Source organism: Xenopus tropicalis, chromosome 9, assembly GCF_000004195.4.
Source record: "Xenopus tropicalis strain Nigerian chromosome 9, UCB_Xtro_10.0, whole genome shotgun sequence".
NCBI classification, from domain to species: Eukaryota; Metazoa; Chordata; class Amphibia; order Anura; family Pipidae; genus Xenopus; species Xenopus tropicalis.
The window spans coordinates 4,286,847-4,307,659 of record NC_030685.2 but is presented as its reverse complement, the minus strand read 5'-3'; the positions used below and the strand labels follow the sequence as shown (position 1 = coordinate 4,307,659).

The 20,813-nt window shown below is 50.2% G+C and overlaps 1 protein-coding gene, 1 long non-coding RNA gene and 1 other non-coding gene across 3 annotated transcripts; 1 reads left to right on the top strand and 2 right to left on the bottom strand.

Annotated features, from left to right (window-relative positions):
• Positions 1-1,002: 1,002 nt before the first annotated feature.
• LOC101732904 (oocyte zinc finger protein XlCOF7.1-like) lies at positions 1,003-17,474 on the bottom strand. The gene is made up of 7 exons (XM_031893319.1): positions 15,460-17,474; positions 8,918-8,987; positions 8,307-8,797; positions 4,191-4,307; positions 3,943-4,080; positions 3,719-3,845; positions 1,003-2,605 (listed from the first exon to the last, which is right to left on the bottom strand). The coding sequence occupies exons 1-7, from the start codon at positions 17,167-17,169 to the stop codon at positions 1,326-1,328; spliced, it is 3,933 nt and encodes a 1,310-aa protein (XP_031749179.1). The 5' UTR covers positions 17,170-17,474; the 3' UTR covers positions 1,003-1,325.
• LOC105947130 lies at positions 6,892-7,642 on the top strand. Its single transcript, XR_004220420.1, has 3 exons — positions 6,892-6,933; positions 7,077-7,164; positions 7,423-7,642. It is a non-coding gene; the product is annotated as an uncharacterized LOC105947130 (transcript).
• Positions 17,475-17,764: 290 nt separating the features above from the next.
• Positions 17,765-19,360, bottom strand: LOC116407601. Its single transcript, XR_004220417.1, has 4 exons — positions 19,258-19,360; positions 18,392-18,474; positions 17,907-18,057; positions 17,765-17,796 (listed from the first exon to the last, which is right to left on the bottom strand). It is a non-coding gene; the product is annotated as an uncharacterized LOC116407601 (long non-coding RNA).
• Positions 19,361-20,813: the final 1,453 nt, after the last annotated feature.

Sequence of the window (20,813 nt, the reverse complement as noted above, 5' to 3'; positions counted from 1 at the left end):
AGTTGGGAGCATTAAGCACAGTTTCCCAGCACTGAACAAGTCTGTCCCTTTATCCCCATGTCTGATTCCTGTGCCATATAATGACGGGAAAAATGGCATCATTATCTCTATATGTAAGGTACCAGCAAGGGGCCTGACACAGTGCTGGGAATCAGCATTCTCATTGGTCAATTCTCTTGCATCTTTAATGAAGATTTTTACCAGTAGAATTCTCATTGGGGATTTGTTTCATCTTTCAGAGAGCTTCTAAGGAGAAACATTTCTGTTAGTAACACCAAGCAGGGGGCAGCACAGACACACACAATAGTGTAAAAATCCACCGTTACAAGGTTTATCACAATATAGAACCTCTAAGAATATATGAATTCTGGGGGCACCGAGTGTTCGGATAGAGAGTTGGTAAGAACATAGCGCGGGGGTGGGGCATTATAGAGAACTGAACAGCCCAATGGCAGCTTTATATGTGTAATTAATCTTCTTCCCCGGTGTCTGGGTTCCCTGAAAGAATTCGCTCTGGGGCCCAGAAAATCAGGACTTCCATTATGGGCCGAGGGCTACTCGCTCCCTATAGAGCAGCTTTTAAGGAGAAGGAAAGGCAAAAACTCAGTAAGCTTTATCAGAAAGGTAAATACAGCCATAAGCACTCACAGAAACGCTGCACTGAGTTCTCTATCAAAAGAAACAGGATTTCTTGTCTCTTTGTTTTCCTGTGCCACAGTCTGTGCAGCTCTCTTCTCTCTCCCCTCTCCTGCTTCCCCCTCCCTCAAGTATGCTAAGAACTCCCTCCCCCTGCCCCTTAGGAATGTGGATCTGAGCCAATCAGCAGGAAGCTTCTTCATAGTCTTACTAACTGGGCTTGGTGCAGGAGCAAAGCATTATGGGAATTTGCTTTACAGAGCTCAGTGATTTTTTTTTTTCCTATGAGGCTTCTGATCATCTGAACGGGAGAAATATGGGGAGACTTAAGGGCACTATTGAGAGAACTGAAGGTATGCCTGCAGCTTGGGATTAACTCTTTATTAGCCTTTCCTTCTCCTTTAAGTGGTTCAAGAGATAATGGCGGCCAAGTGCAATAGGCTTAGAACAGATCAGCCAAGATGGCCATTATTATATGCTCTTCTTTTTTTCAGATCTGTAATCGTAGCAAGTTCGTCAGGCTCCTCGTTAGAGCACTATACAATATATATATATATATATAAATACATTGCCGTAGTTCCACGTGTATAAGTGCTCACAGCAACACTTTCCCCTTCAGAATGGGATTCTGGGGCAGCCAATAGGCACTTGCCCTTCTCTTACCCTGATTGGCCCGCTGTTTAGTACATTTACTGGTGCATTCGCCTGCGGTGTATTTTAAGGTCCCCTCGCTGCGCAAAGCATTTCCCGCACTCAGAGCAGGAAAAGGGTCTCTCCCCCGTGTGGGTTCGGAGATGGACGTTAAGGTTCGAGCGGTCCGTAAAGCATTTGGCGCATTCCGGGCATGAAAAGATCTTCTCTCCGGTGTGGATTCTCTGATGTACCCTGAGGTTGGTGCGGCGTTTGAATGATTTGCCGCAGGCGGAGCAGGAGAACGGTTTCTCCCCGCTGTGAATCTTCTGATGGGACGTGAGGTTTGAGCGCTGGGCGAAGCCTTTGCCGCACTCGGAGCAAACGAACGGTTTCTCCCCGGTGTGAGTCCTCTGGTGCATGATGAAGGGGGTGTGATCCGTAAAACATTTCCCACATTCGGAGCAGGAGTAGAGTTTCTTGCGCGCGTGCATTCTCAGGTGGGCGTTCAGGTAGGCGCCGCGCGTGAAGCCTTTCCCGCACTGAGGGCACTGGAAGGGTTCCTCCCCCGTGTGTGTGATCTGATGGGAGTAGAAGTCCGAGTGGCGCTTAAAACATTTGCCACATTCGGGGCAGCAGAAGGGTTTGGTTCTGGCGTGGATCCGGAGATGCCTGTTCAGCTCTGAGCGGCGCGAGAAACACTTTCCGCATTCGGAGCAACAGAACGTTTTCTTCCCGTCGTGCGTCTTCAGGTGCGACTTGAGCTGAGAGCCGGTTGTAAAGCAGTCTCCACACTGCGGACAGAAAAATGGCTTCTCTCTCTTGCGAGATCTCTCGTGTCTACCGACATGAATGCTCTCCATCCCATGTACAGCCTGTGACTTACTGCCAGACCCGCCCACAGACCAGTATTGCGCCAAGCTGCAGCCCATGATTGGGTGAGGGGTATTGGTTTCCTGCACGGAGCCCGGAACAGTAATAATTCTGAAATCAGAGAGGTTTCCTTCTTCCCATGATGCCTCTTCCTCATCTGCATCAGTTGATATATAATTATCTGCCGAGCTGTTATTCAGGCTGCACCCCATGATAGGAGTAGGTGTGTTTGTTCCCTGTATCTGTTCTGTAAGGGGATTAATGCTGCAATCTGATTGGTTTCCCACTTCCTCTTTAATCCCATTGGCCGGTGGCGGCTGTTCCACTGGAGAAATTTCAGAGTTTGTGAGATTTCCGTCGGCACAAAAATCTGCTCCTTCAGCCCCAATCTTGCTTGGCTCATTATTATAACATAATGTTCCTCCCAGATCAGCTGGAATCTCTCTCTTATCTTCATATTCACCGTCTGGCAGAGATACAAGCAGAGAGATCAGTCTGATACATTTATTCTTATTTATATAATGACACAAAATGAGGCCAATGTATTATTAAACTTCCAAACTCTCCTTTTCCCCATTACATGAACCTTTGCCATTCCCTCTGTCACAGGATTCACAGTGCACACAAACAAGCCAAGGCACACATACATGCCATCAGCCAATGAATGGACAGAGTTCTGCCTTTTACTCCCACACTACTTCCTGTTACAGTTAGAGCTGCATCACTTCCTGTCAGCTGATCACTGAGGGAGCACACAGCCCATCACTAAATGGCAGCTCAAGGGAAAGGATGTAAAAGGGCAATATTTACTGATATATATATTCCAGTTTGGGGAGATTCTTTAATAGGCCACTTAACATAATATAAACTGTTGGTTAAGTACTCATTCTGGGGAAATGATAATGAAAAGGCAAATAAATGTTCTTGGCAGTATATGCCCTTTAAGAAGTACTGTAATTAATAGGTTCTAGTTAATGATATGTGTGTTGCTACTGTTCCTGTTAAAGGAGACATATTGGATAAATGGGAAAAACGCTTATTTTGTAGGCAATTATGAATAATATCCGGAAATATCCGGGTTTCACTTCGTGCTAAAAATTAATCCTCTCTGTAAAAATGGCCCCTTTATTGGAGCTCCCTATAGATCCTCTCAGGTCCCTGTCTGGGTTTCACATGAGGGGTGGGCGTGTCCTAACGGTCCCTGCCAGAAGCACAGTACGAGGGGGAGAGCCAATCACAGCCCTGCAATCACACAAGCACAGACAGGCTTCAGTTCCCTATCAGGTCAGCCTAGCTGCTGATTGGTTCCTATCCTACAGTGCAGGGTACGGAGGGCCGCCGGCTCCCCAGCTCATCCAGAGAATTCAGCCAGCAGGAAGTGGCACAGAGGGGGCGGGGCTAGTGGGGTTTGGGGGAATTTCTCAATAAATCAGTCAGAAACACAACTTTTTAAGCACAATCCTTCTATATCTACAGGAGTATAATTCCCTGGTACATTCATAATTTTTATAGGGTATGTCTCCTTTAAGAAGTTCAGTTATTGGGTTCTGGTAATTTGTGCCCTGCACCCATTACTTACCCAGTGGGCGGAGCTGCTGGGGCTCCTCCTCCTTTATCCCTTCCCTGTAAAGGGCCTTGTTTCCTTTTATATACTCCCACTCCTCCAAGGAAAAATAGATGGAAACATCCTCACTCCTTATGGCAACCTGGCACACACAATGTTACAGTCATCCCCCAGCCAGAGAAAGGGATTATCATACACTGTTACTAAACAATAAGGGGGGATTGGGGGGCCGCACCCACCTCTCCAGTCAGCAGCTGGATGATGTTGGAGATGAGTTCCAGGATCTTCTTGTCATTTTCCTTCTGTATGACGGAGCCAGGGGCATGCAGGGCCCCCAAACCCACAGTTGGGCTCTTCTTCTTAGGGATGACGTAGCCCTATGTATTGAGAGGGAGAGAGAATGATGAGTGTGTAACGCAGCAGAGAGACCCCCTTTGTACAGACAGACAGTCTCTTCTCACTGTGCCACTCACAGTGCCCCCCTCACCTCTCCAGTCAGCAGATAGATAATCTCCAGTGTGAGATTCAGGATTCTCTCCTTCCGCTCCTCATTTTTATCCTTCTTCCCCATCACTGGGTCACTCGCTTCCTCCCACATTCCCATTGGCTCCTTGTGGGAGGGAGGGGCCTGGAAGTGGAATTAAGCACTTACACATTTCTATAGGGGATTATTCCCAGCAATATCCCCACATGGTTTACACTTATCACATAGCTTGTCCTCCGGAGGCCTCGCCGTATAAGCAGGAGACAGACCCCTGGGGTAGCTGTTAAACACAGGGGAATGGGCACTTAGCTGTATGGGTTGGATGGGGGGGTGGCTCTATAGCTGCTATACACAAGGAGCCAGGCAGCTATGGGGGTACAGGCTGTACATGTTTGGGGTGTTGAGTCACTAGTGGGGCCCAGAAAACAAATCTTTAGTACCGTAAATACTGTACTGTAAGTCCCCAGAGCAGAAAAGTGGCTTTTGTAACGTCTGCAAGGATTGGACCATCAGTGTAGGGACCTGGGAAGCGCTACCCCAGTGTGGAACAAGAGGAGGAGCCATGGCTATAGCTGCCAGACACAGTCACACACACTGGGCAAGCGGCAACTAATGTGCACTATCAGCCTCTATTCCTACCTCTGTATTGTGATGGGAAGCTCCGCCTCTAATCCTCCATCCTGAGCAAGCGCTGCAGTGATTTGCTGAGATGTGTCACATGATACTCCACATGCCGGCACGTTTGGAATTGGATAACAGAGATCGTAGAAACACGCCCCCACCTATAACGTCACGGCATGGGCTGTCCTGATTGGCCCTCGCCCATCATGTGGCGGATATACAAATCCCAGTGCGCAGCGGTTGCAGGAAGTTAGAAGCGCAACTGGGGTTTGTGTGGGCTTGGAGGCGGGGCTTGTGGGTGAGATTGCGGAAGTGACGTTACGGGATTGTTTATGTGTTGTTTCATGCCTGGTGGCGGGACGGTGAGACTGATACTCAATGCTGCACCGGGGTGGGAGGCCTTTATTGTATCGGGCAGTTGAGGAGCCGCAGTGCAGATGATGAGGCGGCAGTAATATCCATTGAAGCCCGTTAAGACCCGCACAGCCCTGGAAGCTTCTCAGGTAAGGTTCCTGGGGTGATTGTGTATTTCAGCCTGATAAAGTCAGTACAGTACAGCTGTGAATGCCATGTACATGTAAAGGGTAACTGAGCCCCAGCAAACAGTATTAGAGCCTAGCTCTGCTGTGCCCCTCCCTCTGGGGGCGTGTTTACTAAATAGGTGATGTTTCCCATAGCAACCAATCAGCAAATAGATTTGAACAGTCACCTACAAGTTAGAAAGCAAAAGCAGATGTGTAATTGGTTGCTATGGGCAACATCACCAGTGATATTTATCTCCAGTCTTCCTAAACAGGCTCCATGTTCAGCTTGAGTTTTAGCTCTATATTGTACCCCAAACCCTGGAGCTACTCACTGCGCATCCGCTTCCCCCTAGTGCCAGGCCGCCCCGCAGGGTCCCAGGGGGCAGGTAGGGGGGTGAGCAAGGGGCACTAGGGGGCACATCTTTAAAGGAGACATATCCTATAAAAATGATGAATGTACCAGGGAATTATACTCCTCTAGATATAGAAGGATTGTGCTTAAAGTTGTGTTTCTGACTGATTTATTGAGAAATTCCCCCAAACCCCACTAGCCCCGCCCATCTGTGCCACTTCCTGCTGGCTGAATTCTCTGGATGAGCTGGGGAGCCGGCGGCCCTCCGTACCCTGCACTGTAGGATAGGAACCAATCAGCAGCTAGGCTGACCTGATAGGGAACTGAAGCCTGTCTGTGCTTGTGTGAGTGCAGGGCTGTGATTGGCTCTCCCCCTCCTACTGTGCTTCTGGCAGGGACCGTTAGGACACGCCCACCCCTCATGTGAAACCCAGACAGGGACCTGAGAGGATCTATAGGGAGCTCCAATAAAGGGGCCATTGTTACACATAGGGTTAATGTTTAGCCCAAAGGGAAACCAAAATTAGGGTTTTTCCCATTTATCCAATATGTCTCCTTTAAAACAGATTTACATTATTTCTATTTTCCTACAGTGGTGCTCTTGCAATACTCGCTGCAGTGGTTAGTGGGGGCTGCATCACTCTGTAAGTGTAGATTACAGCCATGTGAGGAACAGAGAGACTGTGGCCATAATGGAATAGTTCCACAAATATTTTCTCTGAACCCAGATTGTGTGTTACTGCTTCATGTAATGCAGATTTATCCAAATAGGAGCCCTTTGTCCTGTGACTGTATTATTTTCATTAACATGTGGTAAACTATAATTCAGTCTAACTGCTTAATTCCAGGGGCACTTCCAGGCCCCTCCCTCCCACAAGGAGCCAATGGGAATGTGGGAGGAAGCGAGTGACCCAGTGATGGGGAAGAAGGATAAAAATGAGGAGCGGAAGGAGAGAATCCTGAATCTCACACTGGAGATTATCTATCTGCTGACTGGAGAGGTGAGGGGGGCACTGTGAGTGGCACAGTGAGAAGAGACTGTCTGTCTGTACAAAGGGGGTCTCTCTGCTGCGTTACACACTCATCATTCTCTCTCCCTCTCAATACATAGGGCTACGTCATCCCTAAGAAGAAGAGCCCAACTGTGGGTTTGGGGGCCCTGCATGCCCCTGGCTCCGTCATACAGAAGGAAAATGACAAGAAGATCCTGGAACTCATCTCCAACATCATCCAGCTGCTGACTGGAGAGGTGGGTGCGGCCCCCCAATCCCCCCTTATTGTTTAGTAACAGTGTATGATAATCCCTTTCTCTGGCTGGGGGATGACTGTAACATTGTGTGTGCCAGGTTGCCATAAGGTGTGAGGATGTTTCCATCTGTTCCTTCCTTTTAGGAGTGGGAGTATATAAAAGGAAACAAGGACATTCTCAGGAAAGGGATAAAGAAGGAGGAGGAGGAGCCCCTACCTCTCCACCCAGTGAGTGAGTATAGTTAAATCCGAATCACCCAGTTTTTGAACCTGGCTTGTATTTGAGAGAAATGGCCATCTATCTTAATGTTTAATGATGGTCCTTCAAAATCAGGTGCCATATATTATTTATCATTACTTGCATGATGATGAGGATTTTAAGAAACACTGTCTCCTTTTCTTTTAATTTTCTTTAAATTGTACCCAATAGCATGATGATACTCAGATCTATACTTAAATTAGTTTTTTTTTCAACTTTTCTCTCTGCCAGACGGTGAATATGAAGATAAGAGAGAGATTCCAGCTGATCTGGGAGGAACATTATGTTATAATAATGAGCCAAGCAAGATTGGGGCTGAAGGAGCAGATTTTTGTGCCGATGGAAATCTCCCAAACCCTGAAATTTCTCCAGTGGAACAGCCCCCACCGGCCAATGGGATTAAAGAGGAGGAATCTTTGTGGGAAGATGGAAACCAATCAGATTGCAGCATTAATCCTCTTACAGAACAGATACAGGGAACAGACACACCTACTCCTATCATGGGGTGCAGCCTGAATAACAGCTCGGCAGATAATTATATATCAGTAGCCATTAAAGAGGAACCAACTTCATGTGAAGAGAGTAACCAATCCGATTGCAGCATTGATCAACTTACAGAACAGACACAGGGAACAGAGCCGGCTACTCCGATCCTAAATATTAAAGAGGAAGACGCAGACCTTTCTGATTTGACAATAATTACAGTCTCGGAACCAGTTCAGGAAACCAACGCTCCAATCCCGGTCACAGGCTGCAGCTTGTCGGCTAATTACATATCAAACAGTAAGAAAGTAAAGCGGAAACAACATCCAGATCCCGGCAGGGATAGTCCCCCCAGCAAGCAGCCGTGCATGGATCGCAAATGTGAACATGGTGCCCAGGGAAAGTGCAACAACGCCACGTGCTACAAAGCATTTCATAGACAGGGGGTTAATTCAAGGCAAGGGAAAAGCTGCGCAGGACCGATGCCATTTACCCTACCGGAGTACAGAGAGGATTCTTTACACCTTAATGTACAGCAGAGGGGGCAAACAGAAGAAACCCCCTGCTCATGTTCTGAATGCGGAAAGTGTTTCACACAGATCTCAGGCCTCGTTGCGCACCAGAAAACTCACTCCGACAAAAGTAATTTCTCTTGTTCTGAATGTGGGAAATGTTTCCCGCGCCTGTCGCTCCTCAACGTGCATCGCAAGTTCCACGAAGGCGCCAAACCGTATGATTGCGCTCAGTGTGGGAAATGCTTTACTCACCTCTCTGATCTTAATGCGCATCAGAGCAGTCACCGAGGGGAGAAACCCTTTCCCTGCTCCGTCTGCGGCACGGCTTTTCCCCGGAGCTCGGAGCTGCGCGAACACCAGAAACTTCACAACGAGGAGAAAGCGTTCGCTTGCACCGAGTGCGGCAAGTGTTTCTCGCGCCTCTCCTCCCTCACAGTGCACCAGATTAGTCACACCGGGGACAAACCGCTCTCTTGTTCCAAGTGCGGCAAGTGTTTCACGTATCGGTCGCAGCTCATCCTGCACCAGAGGAGTCACATTGGGATAAAGCCGTACTCTTGCTCCGAGTGCGGCAAAGGCTTCACGCAGCTCGCGCACCTCAACGCACACTACAGGGTTCACCAGTCATAGTTTTTAGTTCGGTTCAGTCACCTCCATGTCTGTCCCTGAGTTTCCTAACTGAGTTAGTCCTACAGCCTAAAGTGGGTCAAACCCCTCGTGTTCTTTACCTTTGTTACAGGACTCAGCATTGTTGTCGGAAGACTCTGTTGCACTTACGTCAAAGAACTTGTACTTAAACTGAGAGACAAATACATTCACCTCAGATTGAACCAATCCCCTGCTTGAGGCCTAGAGGCGGGGCAGGCAATATATGATTGACAGCTCAGATTTTTAACTACAACTACTTCAACTTTCCATTCAGCACTTCCTAGAATCCCCTAGATGGCAAATGCATAAGATTTTGGGGGGATACAAAGCCTCCCTTAATAACAGTGCCCACAAAATGGTGGCTGCCTGTTGGCAGTGACTGTAAATTCCAAGACTGAGGGGGAACAAAATGAAATAATTTATACAGTGTAAGTAAAGTTTATTTTGCTCTAATAACCTGATAGAAAAGCATTTGGAATTATTCCTTAGGGTGACAGGTCCCCTTTAAATAGATTATATAGCACTTCTCAAAGTCCCCCTGCCTGATTACAATTTGGGATAAAAGGGATCGTTGCCTTTACAAATGACCCTTTTAATTGAAGTTCCCAAAGATCCTGCCTGTTCCCTTCTTGTTACAAATGAGTGGTGGGTGTTCCCCAATGGTCTTTATTCGGAAGCCCAGTTGGATATAGGTAGCCAATCACAGCTGTGCCCAACACATAGGTCTGCTCTACCGCCAACTGCTCGCTGCCCGATACTGCTGCTCCCCGATACCATGCCCGGCTGCCCCCCCGATACAATGGCCCGGCTGCCCCCCCGATACCATGCCCGGCTGCCCCCCCGATACCATGCCCGGCTGCCCCCCCGATACCATGCCCGGCTGCCCCCCGATACCATGCCCGGCTGCCCCCCGATACCATGCCCGGCTGCCCCCCCGATACCATGCCCGGCTGCCCCCCCGATACCGATGCCCGGCTTGCCCCCCCCGATACCATGCCCGGCTGCCCCCCCCGATACCATGCCCTGCTGCCCCCCGATACCATGCCCGGCTGCCCCCCGATACCATGCCCGGCTGCCCCCGATACCATGGCCCGGCTGCCCCCCCGATACCATGCCCGGCTGCCCCCCCCGATACCATGCCCGGCTGCCCCCCCGATACCATGCCCTGCTGCCGCCCCCCGATACCATGCCCGGCTTGCCCCCGATACCATGCCCGGCTGCCCCCCGATACCATGCCCGGCTGCCCCCCGATACCATGCAGGCTGCTCCCCGATACCATGCCCTGCTGCCCCCTGATACCATTCAGAATGAAGACCAGTTGCAAATTGTATCAGAATATTATTTTCTACATCATACTAAGAGTTAATCTCAAGGGTTAAAGGGGAGGTAGTGTGTGAAAAACATATACCCCCTGGGGCAGTTTTTTTTGCAGAGCCGTTTCCTTTGCTTCCACCCTCTGTAGGAAACGTTTCTGTGAAACGCAAATAAGAGCCAGTGATGAAATCGAATTTGCCCCAAAGTCTGCTACATGTTTATCGGTCATTTTGCCTCCTTTATCTTTTTCATTTACCCAGATCAAACCGTAGCTGCTTCAGGCTTGGGCAAGCAGCAGTTTAACTACATGACTCTTACAATGACTGGTCCCACTCACATAGGGCCAATATGTGAGTACCAGTGGAAGCTGCCATACTGACATTGCTGGTTTGTGCCAATAAGTTCAGGTTCAACTCTATCTGTACTTTTATAAAGTGTCTCTGTGGTGCAGCATTATGGGTCGGGGGCCGTTCCAGAGAGTATAACAGTCCTACCCCCCTTTTTGCATATTTTTGACCCAGTGTCACAAGCGAGCACTCTTATTGGTCAGAGAGAGGATTATGTGCCTAAAGCGCTACTCAGTGCTGGATGATGGCCCCTCGAGGCAGTACCCAGGCACATAGTGAGATTAGAGTGGGGCGCTCCCCTGCCTATATTTCCCTATATCTGCATTGACCGGATGTTCAGCCGCCATTGGGGACTTAAATAAAATACTCAGTGGCTCAGAGCCGAGGGGACAGTGTGGCAAGTTTGTGGTGCACTTTGTGAAATAAATATTTTTATCCCTAATGATTCATCTTATTTTGTAGAAATAAATTATATTGTAAATATACCAACGCCTCTGATTTATTCAACAATTGGTTTCCCTTGCTGTAAATAATCTGCTTCATGGCAAACATGGCTCTACCCCCTGTGCCCCTATTGGGGCAGATGTATGCGTTATGTGCCAGCAGTGAGCAGCCAGGTTTGGTGCTACGATACTGTGCCCCCCAAAGGGAGTTCCCAGGACCCCACTGCCATTTGTTCATAATCAGTAGGAGACATTGAGAGCTGAAGTCTGAAGCCCTGGAATCAAAAAAAGGCTGAAGCAGTTTTGGTGCTACCGTACCCGGGGCTGCCATCATGGGAGAACAGTTGCACCTTATGGGTGTCCCAGCCGTGCTGCAGATACTCTGTTATAAGGGTAGGAGTGTGCAATGGGTTAATCACCAGTATTCTGACTATAACTCCCAGAACAAATGAATCTCTTGGCTGGGAACTGGCCAATGAGAGGGGCACAAAGAACATGACATCTCCTGTTGCCTAGCAACTGCAGCAAACTGTCAGCAGCACCATAAGCAAAGCATTATTTTTTAGGCATAAACACAGTGTTCTGTGCAATTTAGGTTTAGGTGCTGCCAGGGGTGGGGCAGAGGGAAGTTGCAAGGGGCAAATCACAGCGGTGATGGGAAGCATAGGCACACTTGTTGGTACGACCCTCTGCCCAGGGGCTCAGTGGGTACAACACACAAACCCAGGGGCAGGTTTATATTTTCACACTAACTGGCACATTTATATGCCCAGTAGCACCACCAACTGGGGTGCCCTGCCAACCAGACCCAATAGTGCCAGTGCAGCCTATGCCCCTTATTGTCCCACTCCGGCTTCCCAGCTCTGTCTGGTCGGAGGTAGAAGTGCTGTAGTCAGGCCCGGACTGGGATACAAAACAGCCCCCCCAATAAATAGTGACTGTCTGTGGCACTTTACAGCCCCCCTGGCATTCCCAGTACCCAGAGGCACAAACAGCCCCCCCAGCCCAATAAATAGTGACTGTCTGTGGCACCTTACAGCCCCCCTGGCATTCCCAGTACCCAGAGGCATAAACAGCCCCCCCAGCCCAATAAATAGTGACTGTCTGTGGCACCTTACAGCCCCCCTGGCATTCCCAGTGCCCAGAGGCACAAACAGCCCCCCCAGCCCAATAAATAGTGACTGTCTGTGGCACCTTACAGCCCCCCTGGCATTCCCAGTACCCAGAGGCACAAACAGCCCCCCCAGCCCAATAAATAGTGACTGTCTGTGGCACCTTACAGCCCCCCTGGCATTCCCAGTACCCAGAGGCACAAACAGCCCCCCCAGCCCAATAAATAGTGACTGTCTGTGGCACCTTACAGCCCCCCTGGCATTCCCAGTACCCAGAGGCACAAACAGCCCCCCCAGCCCAATAAATAGTGACTGTCTGTGGCACCTTACAGCCCCCCCGGCATTCCCAGTACCCAGAGGCACAAACAGCCCCCCCAGCCCAATAAATAGTGACTGTCTGTGGCACCTTACAGCCCCCCCGGCATTCCCAGTACCCAGAGGCACAAACAGCCCCCGCCCCCAGCCCAATAAATAGTGACTGTCTGTGGCACCTTACAGCCCCCCTGGCATTCCCAGTACCCAGAGGAACAAACAGCCCCCCCCCCAGCCCAATAAATAGTGACTGTCTGTGGCACCTTACAGCCCCCCTGGCATTCCCAGTACCCAGAGGCACAAACAGCCCCCCCCCCAGCCCAATAAATAGTGACTGTCTGTGGCACCTTACAGCCCCCCTGGCATTCCCAGTACCCAGAGGAACAAACAGCCCCCCCCCCAGCCCAATAAATAGTGACTGTCTGTGGCACCTTACAGCCCCCCTGGCATTCCCAGTACCCAGAGGCACAAACAGCCCCCCCCCCCAGCCCAATAAATAGTGACTGTCTGTGGCACCTTACAGCCCCCCTGGCATTCCCAGTACCCAGAGGCACAAACAGCCCCCCCAGCCCAATAAATAGTGACTGTCTGTGGCACCTTACAGCCCCCCTGGCATTCCCAGTACCCAGAGGCACAAACAGCCCCCCCCCAGCCCAATAAATAGTGAGTGTCTGTGGCACCTTACAGCCCCCCTGGCATTCCCAGTACCCAGAGGCACAAACAGCCCCCCCAGCCCAATAAATAGTGACTGTCTGTGGCACCTTACACCCCCCCTGGCATTCCCAGTACCCAGAGACACAAACAGCCCCCCCAGCCCAATAAATAGTGACTGTCTGTGGCACCTTACACCCCCCCTGGCATTCCCAGTACCCAGAGGCACAAACAGCCCCCCCAGCCCAATAAATAGTGACTGTCTGTGGCACCTTACAGCCCCCCTGGCATTCCCAGTACCCAGAGGCACAAACAGCCCCCCCAGCCCAATAAATAGTGACTGTCTGTGGCACCTTACAGCCCCCCTGGCATTCCCAGTACCCAGAGGCACAAAACAGCCCCCCCTGCCCAATAAATAGTGACTGTCTGTGGCACCTTACAGCCCCCCTGGCATTCCCAGTACCCAGAGGCACAAACAGCCCCCCCCAGCCCAATAAATAGTGACTGTCTGTGGCACCTTACAGCCCCCCCGGCATTCCCAGTACCCAGAGGCACAAACAGCCCCCCCCAGCCCAATAAATAGTGACTGTCTGTGGCACCTTACAGCCCCCCTGGCATTCCCAGTACCCAGAGGCACAAACAGCCCCCCCAGCCCAATAAATAGTGACTGTCTGTGGCACCTTACAGCCCCCCTGGCATTCCCCAGTACCCAGAGGCACAAACAGCCCCCCCAGCCCAATAAATAGTGACTGTCTGTGGCACCTTACAGCCCCCCTGGCATTCCCAGTACCCAGAGGCACAAACAGCCCCCCCAGCCCAATAAATAGTGACTGTCTGTGGCACCTTACAGCCCCCCTGGCATTCCCAGTACCCAGAGGCACAAACAGCCCCCCCTGCCGAATAAATAGTGACTGTCTGTGGCACCTTACAGCCCCCCTGGCATTCCCAGTACCCAGAGGCACAAACAGCCCCCCCCAGCCCAATAAATAGTGACTGTCTGTGGCACCTTACAGCCCCCCTGGCATTCCCAGTACCCAGAGGCACAAACAGCCCCCCCCCCCAGCCCAATAAATAGTGACTGTCTGTGGCACCTTACAGCCCCCCTGGCATTCCCAGTACCCAGAGGCACAAACAGCCCCCCCAGCCCAATAAATAGTGACTGTCTGTGGCACCTTACAGCCCCCCTGGCATTCCCAGTACCCAGAGGCACAAACAGCCCCCCCCCCCAGCCCAATAAATAGTCACTGTCTGTGGCACCTTACAGCCCCCCTGGCATTCCCAGTACCCAGAGGCACAAACAGCCCCCCCCAGCCCAATAAATAGTGACTGTCTGTGGCACCTTACAGCCCCCCTGGCATTCCCAGTACCCAGAGGCACAAACAGCCCCCCCCCCCAGCCCAATAAATAGTGACTGTCTGTGGCACCTTACAGCCCCCCTGGCATTCCCCAGTACCCAGAGGCACAAACATCCCCCCCCCAGCCCAATAAATAGTGACTGTCTGTGGCACCTTACAGCCCCCTGTTTGTACTACTTTGTTTTACACCTAAAAAATATATATATATGGCTTTTAAAGCTACATTTGCACTGATCTATCAGTTCCCTAAACCCCTGATAGAACTGATATTAAAGGAGACATATTGGATAAATGGGAAACCCCTAACCCTGTAGGCAATTATGAATAATATCCGGTGCTGGTTTCCCTTTGGGCTAAACATTAACCCTATCTGTAACAATGGCCCCTTTATTGGAGCTCCCTATAGATCCTCTCAGGTCCCTGTCTGGGTTTCAAATGAGGGGTGGGCGTGTCCTAACGGTCCCTGCCAGAATCACAGTAGGAGGGGGAGAGCCAATCACAGCCCTGCACTCACACAAGCACAGACAGGCTTCAGTTCCCTATCAGGTCAGCCTAGCTGCTGATTGGTTCCTGATTGGTGCACAGCCTGGGAAAGGAGGCAACAGGAAGTGCAACAGATGGGCGGGGCTAGTGGGGTTTGGGGGAATTTCTCAATAAATCAGTCTGAAACTCAACTTTTTTCAACACATTCCTTCTTTATTTTAGTTTAATTTACATAATTTTCCCATATGTCTCCTTTCAATTCAGAAAAACTCTCTTCACGTGGGACTGTGGGAAAAAAAACTGGACCTGAATTAGGAGAAAAGTTTTTACTCCTCAAATTGAATCTCGTCCACGAGTTTTCATGTTATAGAACTACATCCAGCTTGTGCCAATGGCAGAATATCCAATGGAACCTTCCGTATGTTTGAATCCAAGATAAATAAGGAAAATGAAAAATGTTCGAAGCTGTGAATGAATAAGTGGATCCTTGTGGCCATGACACGGGGTGTGGTTTCTCCCCCTTGTGAATGTTCCGGTGCAAGCGATTGGTATCCCTCACACACTAAATAATATATTAAATTAAATAATGAGGGTCATCCCATCTACGAGACATCTGCCAGATTCAGGACAAGACCAAAGCTTTTCTCGGTGTGAATTCTCTGATGAGCCGCGAGCCTCGACGGCCGCACAAAACATTTCCCGCATTCGGGGCAACAGTACGGCTTTTCGCCAGTGTGGATTTTCCGATGTGCGTTAAGGGTGGAGGGATCCGTGAAACACTTTCCGCACTCGTAACAAGAGTACGGCTTCTCTCCGGTGTGAATGTTCTGATGAAGGGCGAGCTGCGCGCGGCGCGTAAAACATTTGCCGCACTGGGGGCAGGAATATGGTTTTTCTCCCGTGTGGATTTTTTGGTGCACGATGAGACGCGAGCGTAGTAGAAAACACTTTCCGCACTCAGAACAAGAGTGTAGTTTCTCCCCCGAGTGAATCTTTAGATGCGCCTTAAGGTACGTGCGCTGTGCGAAGCATTTCCCGCACTCGGGACACGAGAAGGGATTGTCGTCCGAGTGAGTCTTCTCGTGCGCTAAAAGGTACGAACGTTGCGCAAAACATTTCCCACAAACGGAACAAGAAAACGGTTTCTCCCCGGAGTGAATCCTCTGATGGATATTAAGGTAGGCTCGACGGGTGAAACATTTCCCGCAGTCCGAACATGAAAACGGTTTCAGTCGTTTGTGAACCTGCTGATGGGAAATAAGAGATGAGTGGTACGTGAAGCACTTCCCGCATTCGGCGCAGGAGTACGGCTTCTCCCCCGTGTGGATTTTCTGATGCACGTTGAGGTTCGAGCTCAGGGTAAAACATTTCCCGCATTCGGCACAAGAAAATGGCTTCTCCCCCGTGTGATTTCTCTGATGCACGATGAGATACGAGCGTTGCGTGAAGCTTCTCCCGCAGTCAGAGCAAGAGTACGGCTTCTCCCCGGAGTGGATCATCTGATGCACAGTGAGGTAGGCGCGGCGCGTGAAACATTTCCCGCATTCGGAGCAAGAAAACGGTTTCAGTCTTTTGTGAATCTGCATGTGGGAGAGCAGAGACGAGTGATAGATAAAAGCTTTGCCGCATTCAGAACATGAGAACGGTTTCTCCCCCGTGTGAATCTTCTTGTGTGCGTTAAGGTTGGAGCGAAGGGTAAAACATTTCCCGCATTCATCGCAGGAGAACGGCTTTTCCACCGCGTGAATCCTCTCATGCTTAATGAGGTCGATCTGTCGATAAAAACCCTTATGGCACTCAGCGCACGTGTATATTCCTTGTATTGTGCGTCCTTGTTGGGATGCGCTTGACACTTCATTTGAGCTATTAATTAGGCTGTATTGGATGATAGGAGTAGGGCTGTCTCTTCCCTGTATCGGGTCTGTAAATACATTAACACCGTACTCTGAATGGTTTCCCCCTTGATATAAAGCTGGTCCTGCTGCAATACCATGTAATATATAACTGTCTAACAAGCTGGAATTGAGGCGGCACCCCATGATAGGAGTAGGTGTGTCTGTTCCCCGTATCTGTTCTGTGAGGGAATTAATGCTGTAATCTGGTTGGTTTCCCTCTTCCCATGAAGCTGCCTCCTCTTTATTCCCATTGGCCAGTGAGGCCTGTTCTGCTGGAGACATTTCAGGGCTTGTGGGATTTCCATCTGCTCCTTCAGCCCCAATCTTGCTTGGCTCATTATTATAACATAATGTTCCTCCCAGATCAGCTGGAATCTCTCTCTTATCTTCATATTCCCCGTCTGGCAGAGATACAAGCATGAGAAATCATTATCACATTTTATACATATATGTAGGGATTCATTGTGTCAGGGAATGCAGGAATAGAAGGAGCAGCAGCGCAGGAACTGTCACCCCGACAGGCTCTGATACAGGATGAAAAGTCACATATAAATCCTTACTGAGTCCGTGAATAAGAGCAGGAATGATACTGGCACAGGAGTCAGACTGACCAACCGAATGGATTGGATTGCTCTCCAATGCCAACGACACTCAGATGAACTGGCTATAAGATTCCATTACTCACCCAGTGGGCGGAGCTGTTGGGGCTCCTCCTCCTTTATCCCTTCCCTGTAAGGAACCTGGTTTGCTTTTATATACTCCCACTCCTCCAAGGAAAAATAGATGGAAACATCCTCACACCTTATGGCAACCTGGCACACACAATGTTACAGTCATCCCCCAGCCAGAGAAAGGGATTATCATACACTGTTACTAAACAATAAGGGGGGATTGGGGGGCCGCACCCACCTCTCCAGTCAGCAGCTGGATGATGTTGGAGATGAGTTCCAGGATCTTCTTGTCATTTTCCTTCTGTATGACGGAGCCAGGGGCATGCAGGGCCCCCAAACCCACAGTTGGGCTCTTCTTCTTAGGGATGACGTAGCCCTATGTATTGAGAGGGAGAGAGAATGATGAGTGTGTAACGCAGCAGAGAGACCCCCTTTGTACAGACAGACAGTCTCTTCTCACTGTGCCACTCACAGTGCCCCCCTCACCTCTCCAGTCAGCAGATAGATAATCTCCAGTGTAAGATTCAGGATTCTCTCATTCCTCTGATTTATATTCTTGTCCCCCATCACTGGGTCACTCGCTTCCTGTGAGATTCTATTTAGCTCCATGTAGGAGCCAATGACCTTGAGACTCTCTCTTTAAATAAACAGGAAGAGAGTTAATTGTTATGGGGGGACAGAGAGACATTGAATTCCATTTTAGTTGTACTTACATTTCCTGCCTTGGGTACTCCTTTTAGTTCAAAGTAAAGGACAGAATTATGGGATGTCCCCAGGGTATATATATGCAGGGGGGCCAGTTTGGAGACAAGTCTTATTGATGTAGGCTAATAAAATCCAGGAATTCTGGGTACAAAGACAATATTTTCATTTTACACCAATGTGAATGCCTAGGCCGTCCCTCTTGGCACATAACTAACTCCCACCTAAAGCACCATCTGGGGTTGGTTGGCTCCAGCTATGCTACTTACTCAGTTCATGGGCCTTTCCATTCCTTAACTCTCAGTGTGAGGAAGCTTTTTGGCTGCCGGGGTCAGTCACCCACATTTGAAAACTGCAAAGAATCAGAAGAAGGCAAATAATTAAAAATCTGTAAAACATCAAAATAGATGATGAAGACTAATTGAAAAGTTGCTTAGACTTGGCCATTCTATAACAGACTAGAGGTGAAGCACCCCATTAACGTAGCACAGGCTATGGAGGCAGGAATCTCATTCAACCACAAAGGTCAGAACTGTTTGGACTCTTAGGTTTGATGGTTGTTCATAATGAGCTGAAAGGAAGCCACCCAGTCTCCTTTGTAAGTCCATTCATGTTTCCTAATGTAGGGGGTGGAGCTATTTAAGGAGGAGGAGCTTCTGAATGACACTGCACTTCTCCATTTACCAAAATAAACTGCTTGTGTGATTTCCAGTTATACTATTACTTTCCAAGTTATACTTTATCCCAGGAAGACATTAACATCACTGCTCTGTTTGGCTTGAGGTGCCAGTGATTTAGGGCACATTGGCGCCACCACAGACAGACTCACTCAGGCCATTGTGCACAGATTATCTCTAGGGCACTTTTGTTACTAGGCAACAGCCAATCCCCACTCAGCCTAATTCAGCCACCCCCATTGGCTCAGTACATGGGCCTTTCCATTCCTTTATCCTGAGACTGATAGAGAGTGGCACAGAGAGCCCAGATACAGCAATCCTGCTCCATAGTGAATGGCTGAGGTGCTGGGAACTGTGCCACAGTCACCGACCCCTCTAGTAACAGATTTGTACTGACACACTAACTTGCTCAGCTGTACACCCAGCCATTAGCACCCAGGGTGCCCTGCCAACCAAACCTGATTGTGCCAGTGCAGCCTCCGTCCCTTACTGACCCGCTCCGGCTTCCCAGCTCTGTTTCCCAGGGGTAGAAATGTTGTGCCGCCTATAGCTGTGCAAGAGGGGCGGGACAAATGTGCTAATTGGCTAAGAGAGTAGGGGGTTGGACATAGACAGCCAATAGTACACGCTGTGCACGGCCAACCAAACCTGAGCGTACCGGCGATGCCTTTGTGTCTGCTCCTGCCTGCCAAAGCAGCAAGAACCCTGTTGCCTGTATCTGTGCAGAAGGGGAGGGGCTAGCTTGCTCATTGGCTAAGAGGGCGGGGAGGGACGATGAATAGGGGGAGCTCACTTATTGGCTAAAAGGCGAACTAGAGCTAAAGATAGCGATGCCAACCGAACCTGATAGTGCACCAATAACATTCTCAAGCGCTACTTGGCTGAGAATAAAGGGGCTGTAACGCTATCAGTTATTGCTGAGAGAAGGGCGAATGAAGCTAGGGAGTGAGAGGAAATCTAGCTGTGTCTGTTCCTCAGCAGACTGTCCGTAGGGCCGCGGAGTACCCAGCATGCAATGCGGGAGAGATGTAGGGAGCTCTAGCATACTGCCTTTATATTATGGCACAGAAACAAATACATGGATATAGATTATTTATGGCCTGACCCACTAATGCAAATAAACGTTTTGTTTGGGTCTCTCCATTGACTGGGCAATTGCCCATCCCTAAAGGCAATGTGCCTCTCCCAGCAGCTGGCACTGCATGATGGGATTTGTAGTATCAGTGTGGCCTGGTCTGTAGTCCCAGTATGGCCTGGTCTGTAGTCCCAGTGTGGCCTGGTCTGTAGTCCCAGTGTGCCCTGGTCTGTAGCCCCAGTGTGCCCTGGTCTGTAGCCCCAGTGTGGCCTGGTCTGTAGTCCCAGTGTGCCCTGGTCTGTAGCCCCAGTGTGGCCTGGTCTGTAGCCCCAGTGTGGCCTGGTCTGTAGCCCCAGTGTGCCCTGGTCTGTAGCCCCAGTGTGGCCTGGTCTGTAGTCCCAGTGTGCCCTGGTCTGTAGCCCCAGTGTGGCCTGGTCTGTAGCCCCAGTGTGGCCTGGTCTGTAGCCCCAGTGTGGCCTGGTCTTTAGCCCCAGTGTGGCCTGGTCTGTAGCCCCAGTGTGGCCTGGTCTTTAGCCCCAGTGTGGCCTGGTCTGTAGCCCCAGTGTGGCCTGGTCTGTAGCCCCAGTGTGGCCTGGTCTGTAGTCCCAGTGTGCCCTGGTCTGTAGTCCCAGTGTGCCCTGGTCTGTAGCCCCAGTGTGGCCTGGTCTGTAGCCCCAGTGTGCCCTGGTCTGTAGCCCCAGTGTGGCCTGGTCTGTAGCCCCAGTGTGCCCTGGTCTGTAGCCCCAGTGTGGCCTGGTCTGTAGCCCCAGTGTGCCCTGGTCTGTAGCCCCAGTGTGGCCTGGTCTGTAGCCCCAGTGTGGCCTGGTCTGTAGCCCCAGTGTGGCCTGGTCTGTAGCCCCAGTGTGCCCTGGTCTGTAGCCCCAGTGTGGCCTGGTCTGTAGCCCCAGTGTGGCCTGGTCTGTAGACCCAGTGTGGCCT

Bases quoted from the DNA above. Each gene is read 5' to 3' on its own strand.
- LOC101732904 (XM_031893319.1), bottom strand. From the start codon at position 17,169: ATGCTTGTATCTCTGCCAGACGGGGAATATGAAGATAAGAGAGAGATT. The intron at 8,988-15,459 runs TAGATGGGATGA...TTTGTCTCTCAG, and splicing joins TGAATCTGGCAGATGTCTCG to TTTAAGTACAAGTTCTTTGA. The intron at 2,606-3,718 runs GTAAGTAATGGG...TATCTCTGCCAG, and splicing joins CCAGCAGCTCCGCCCACTGG to ACGGTGAATATGAAGATAAG.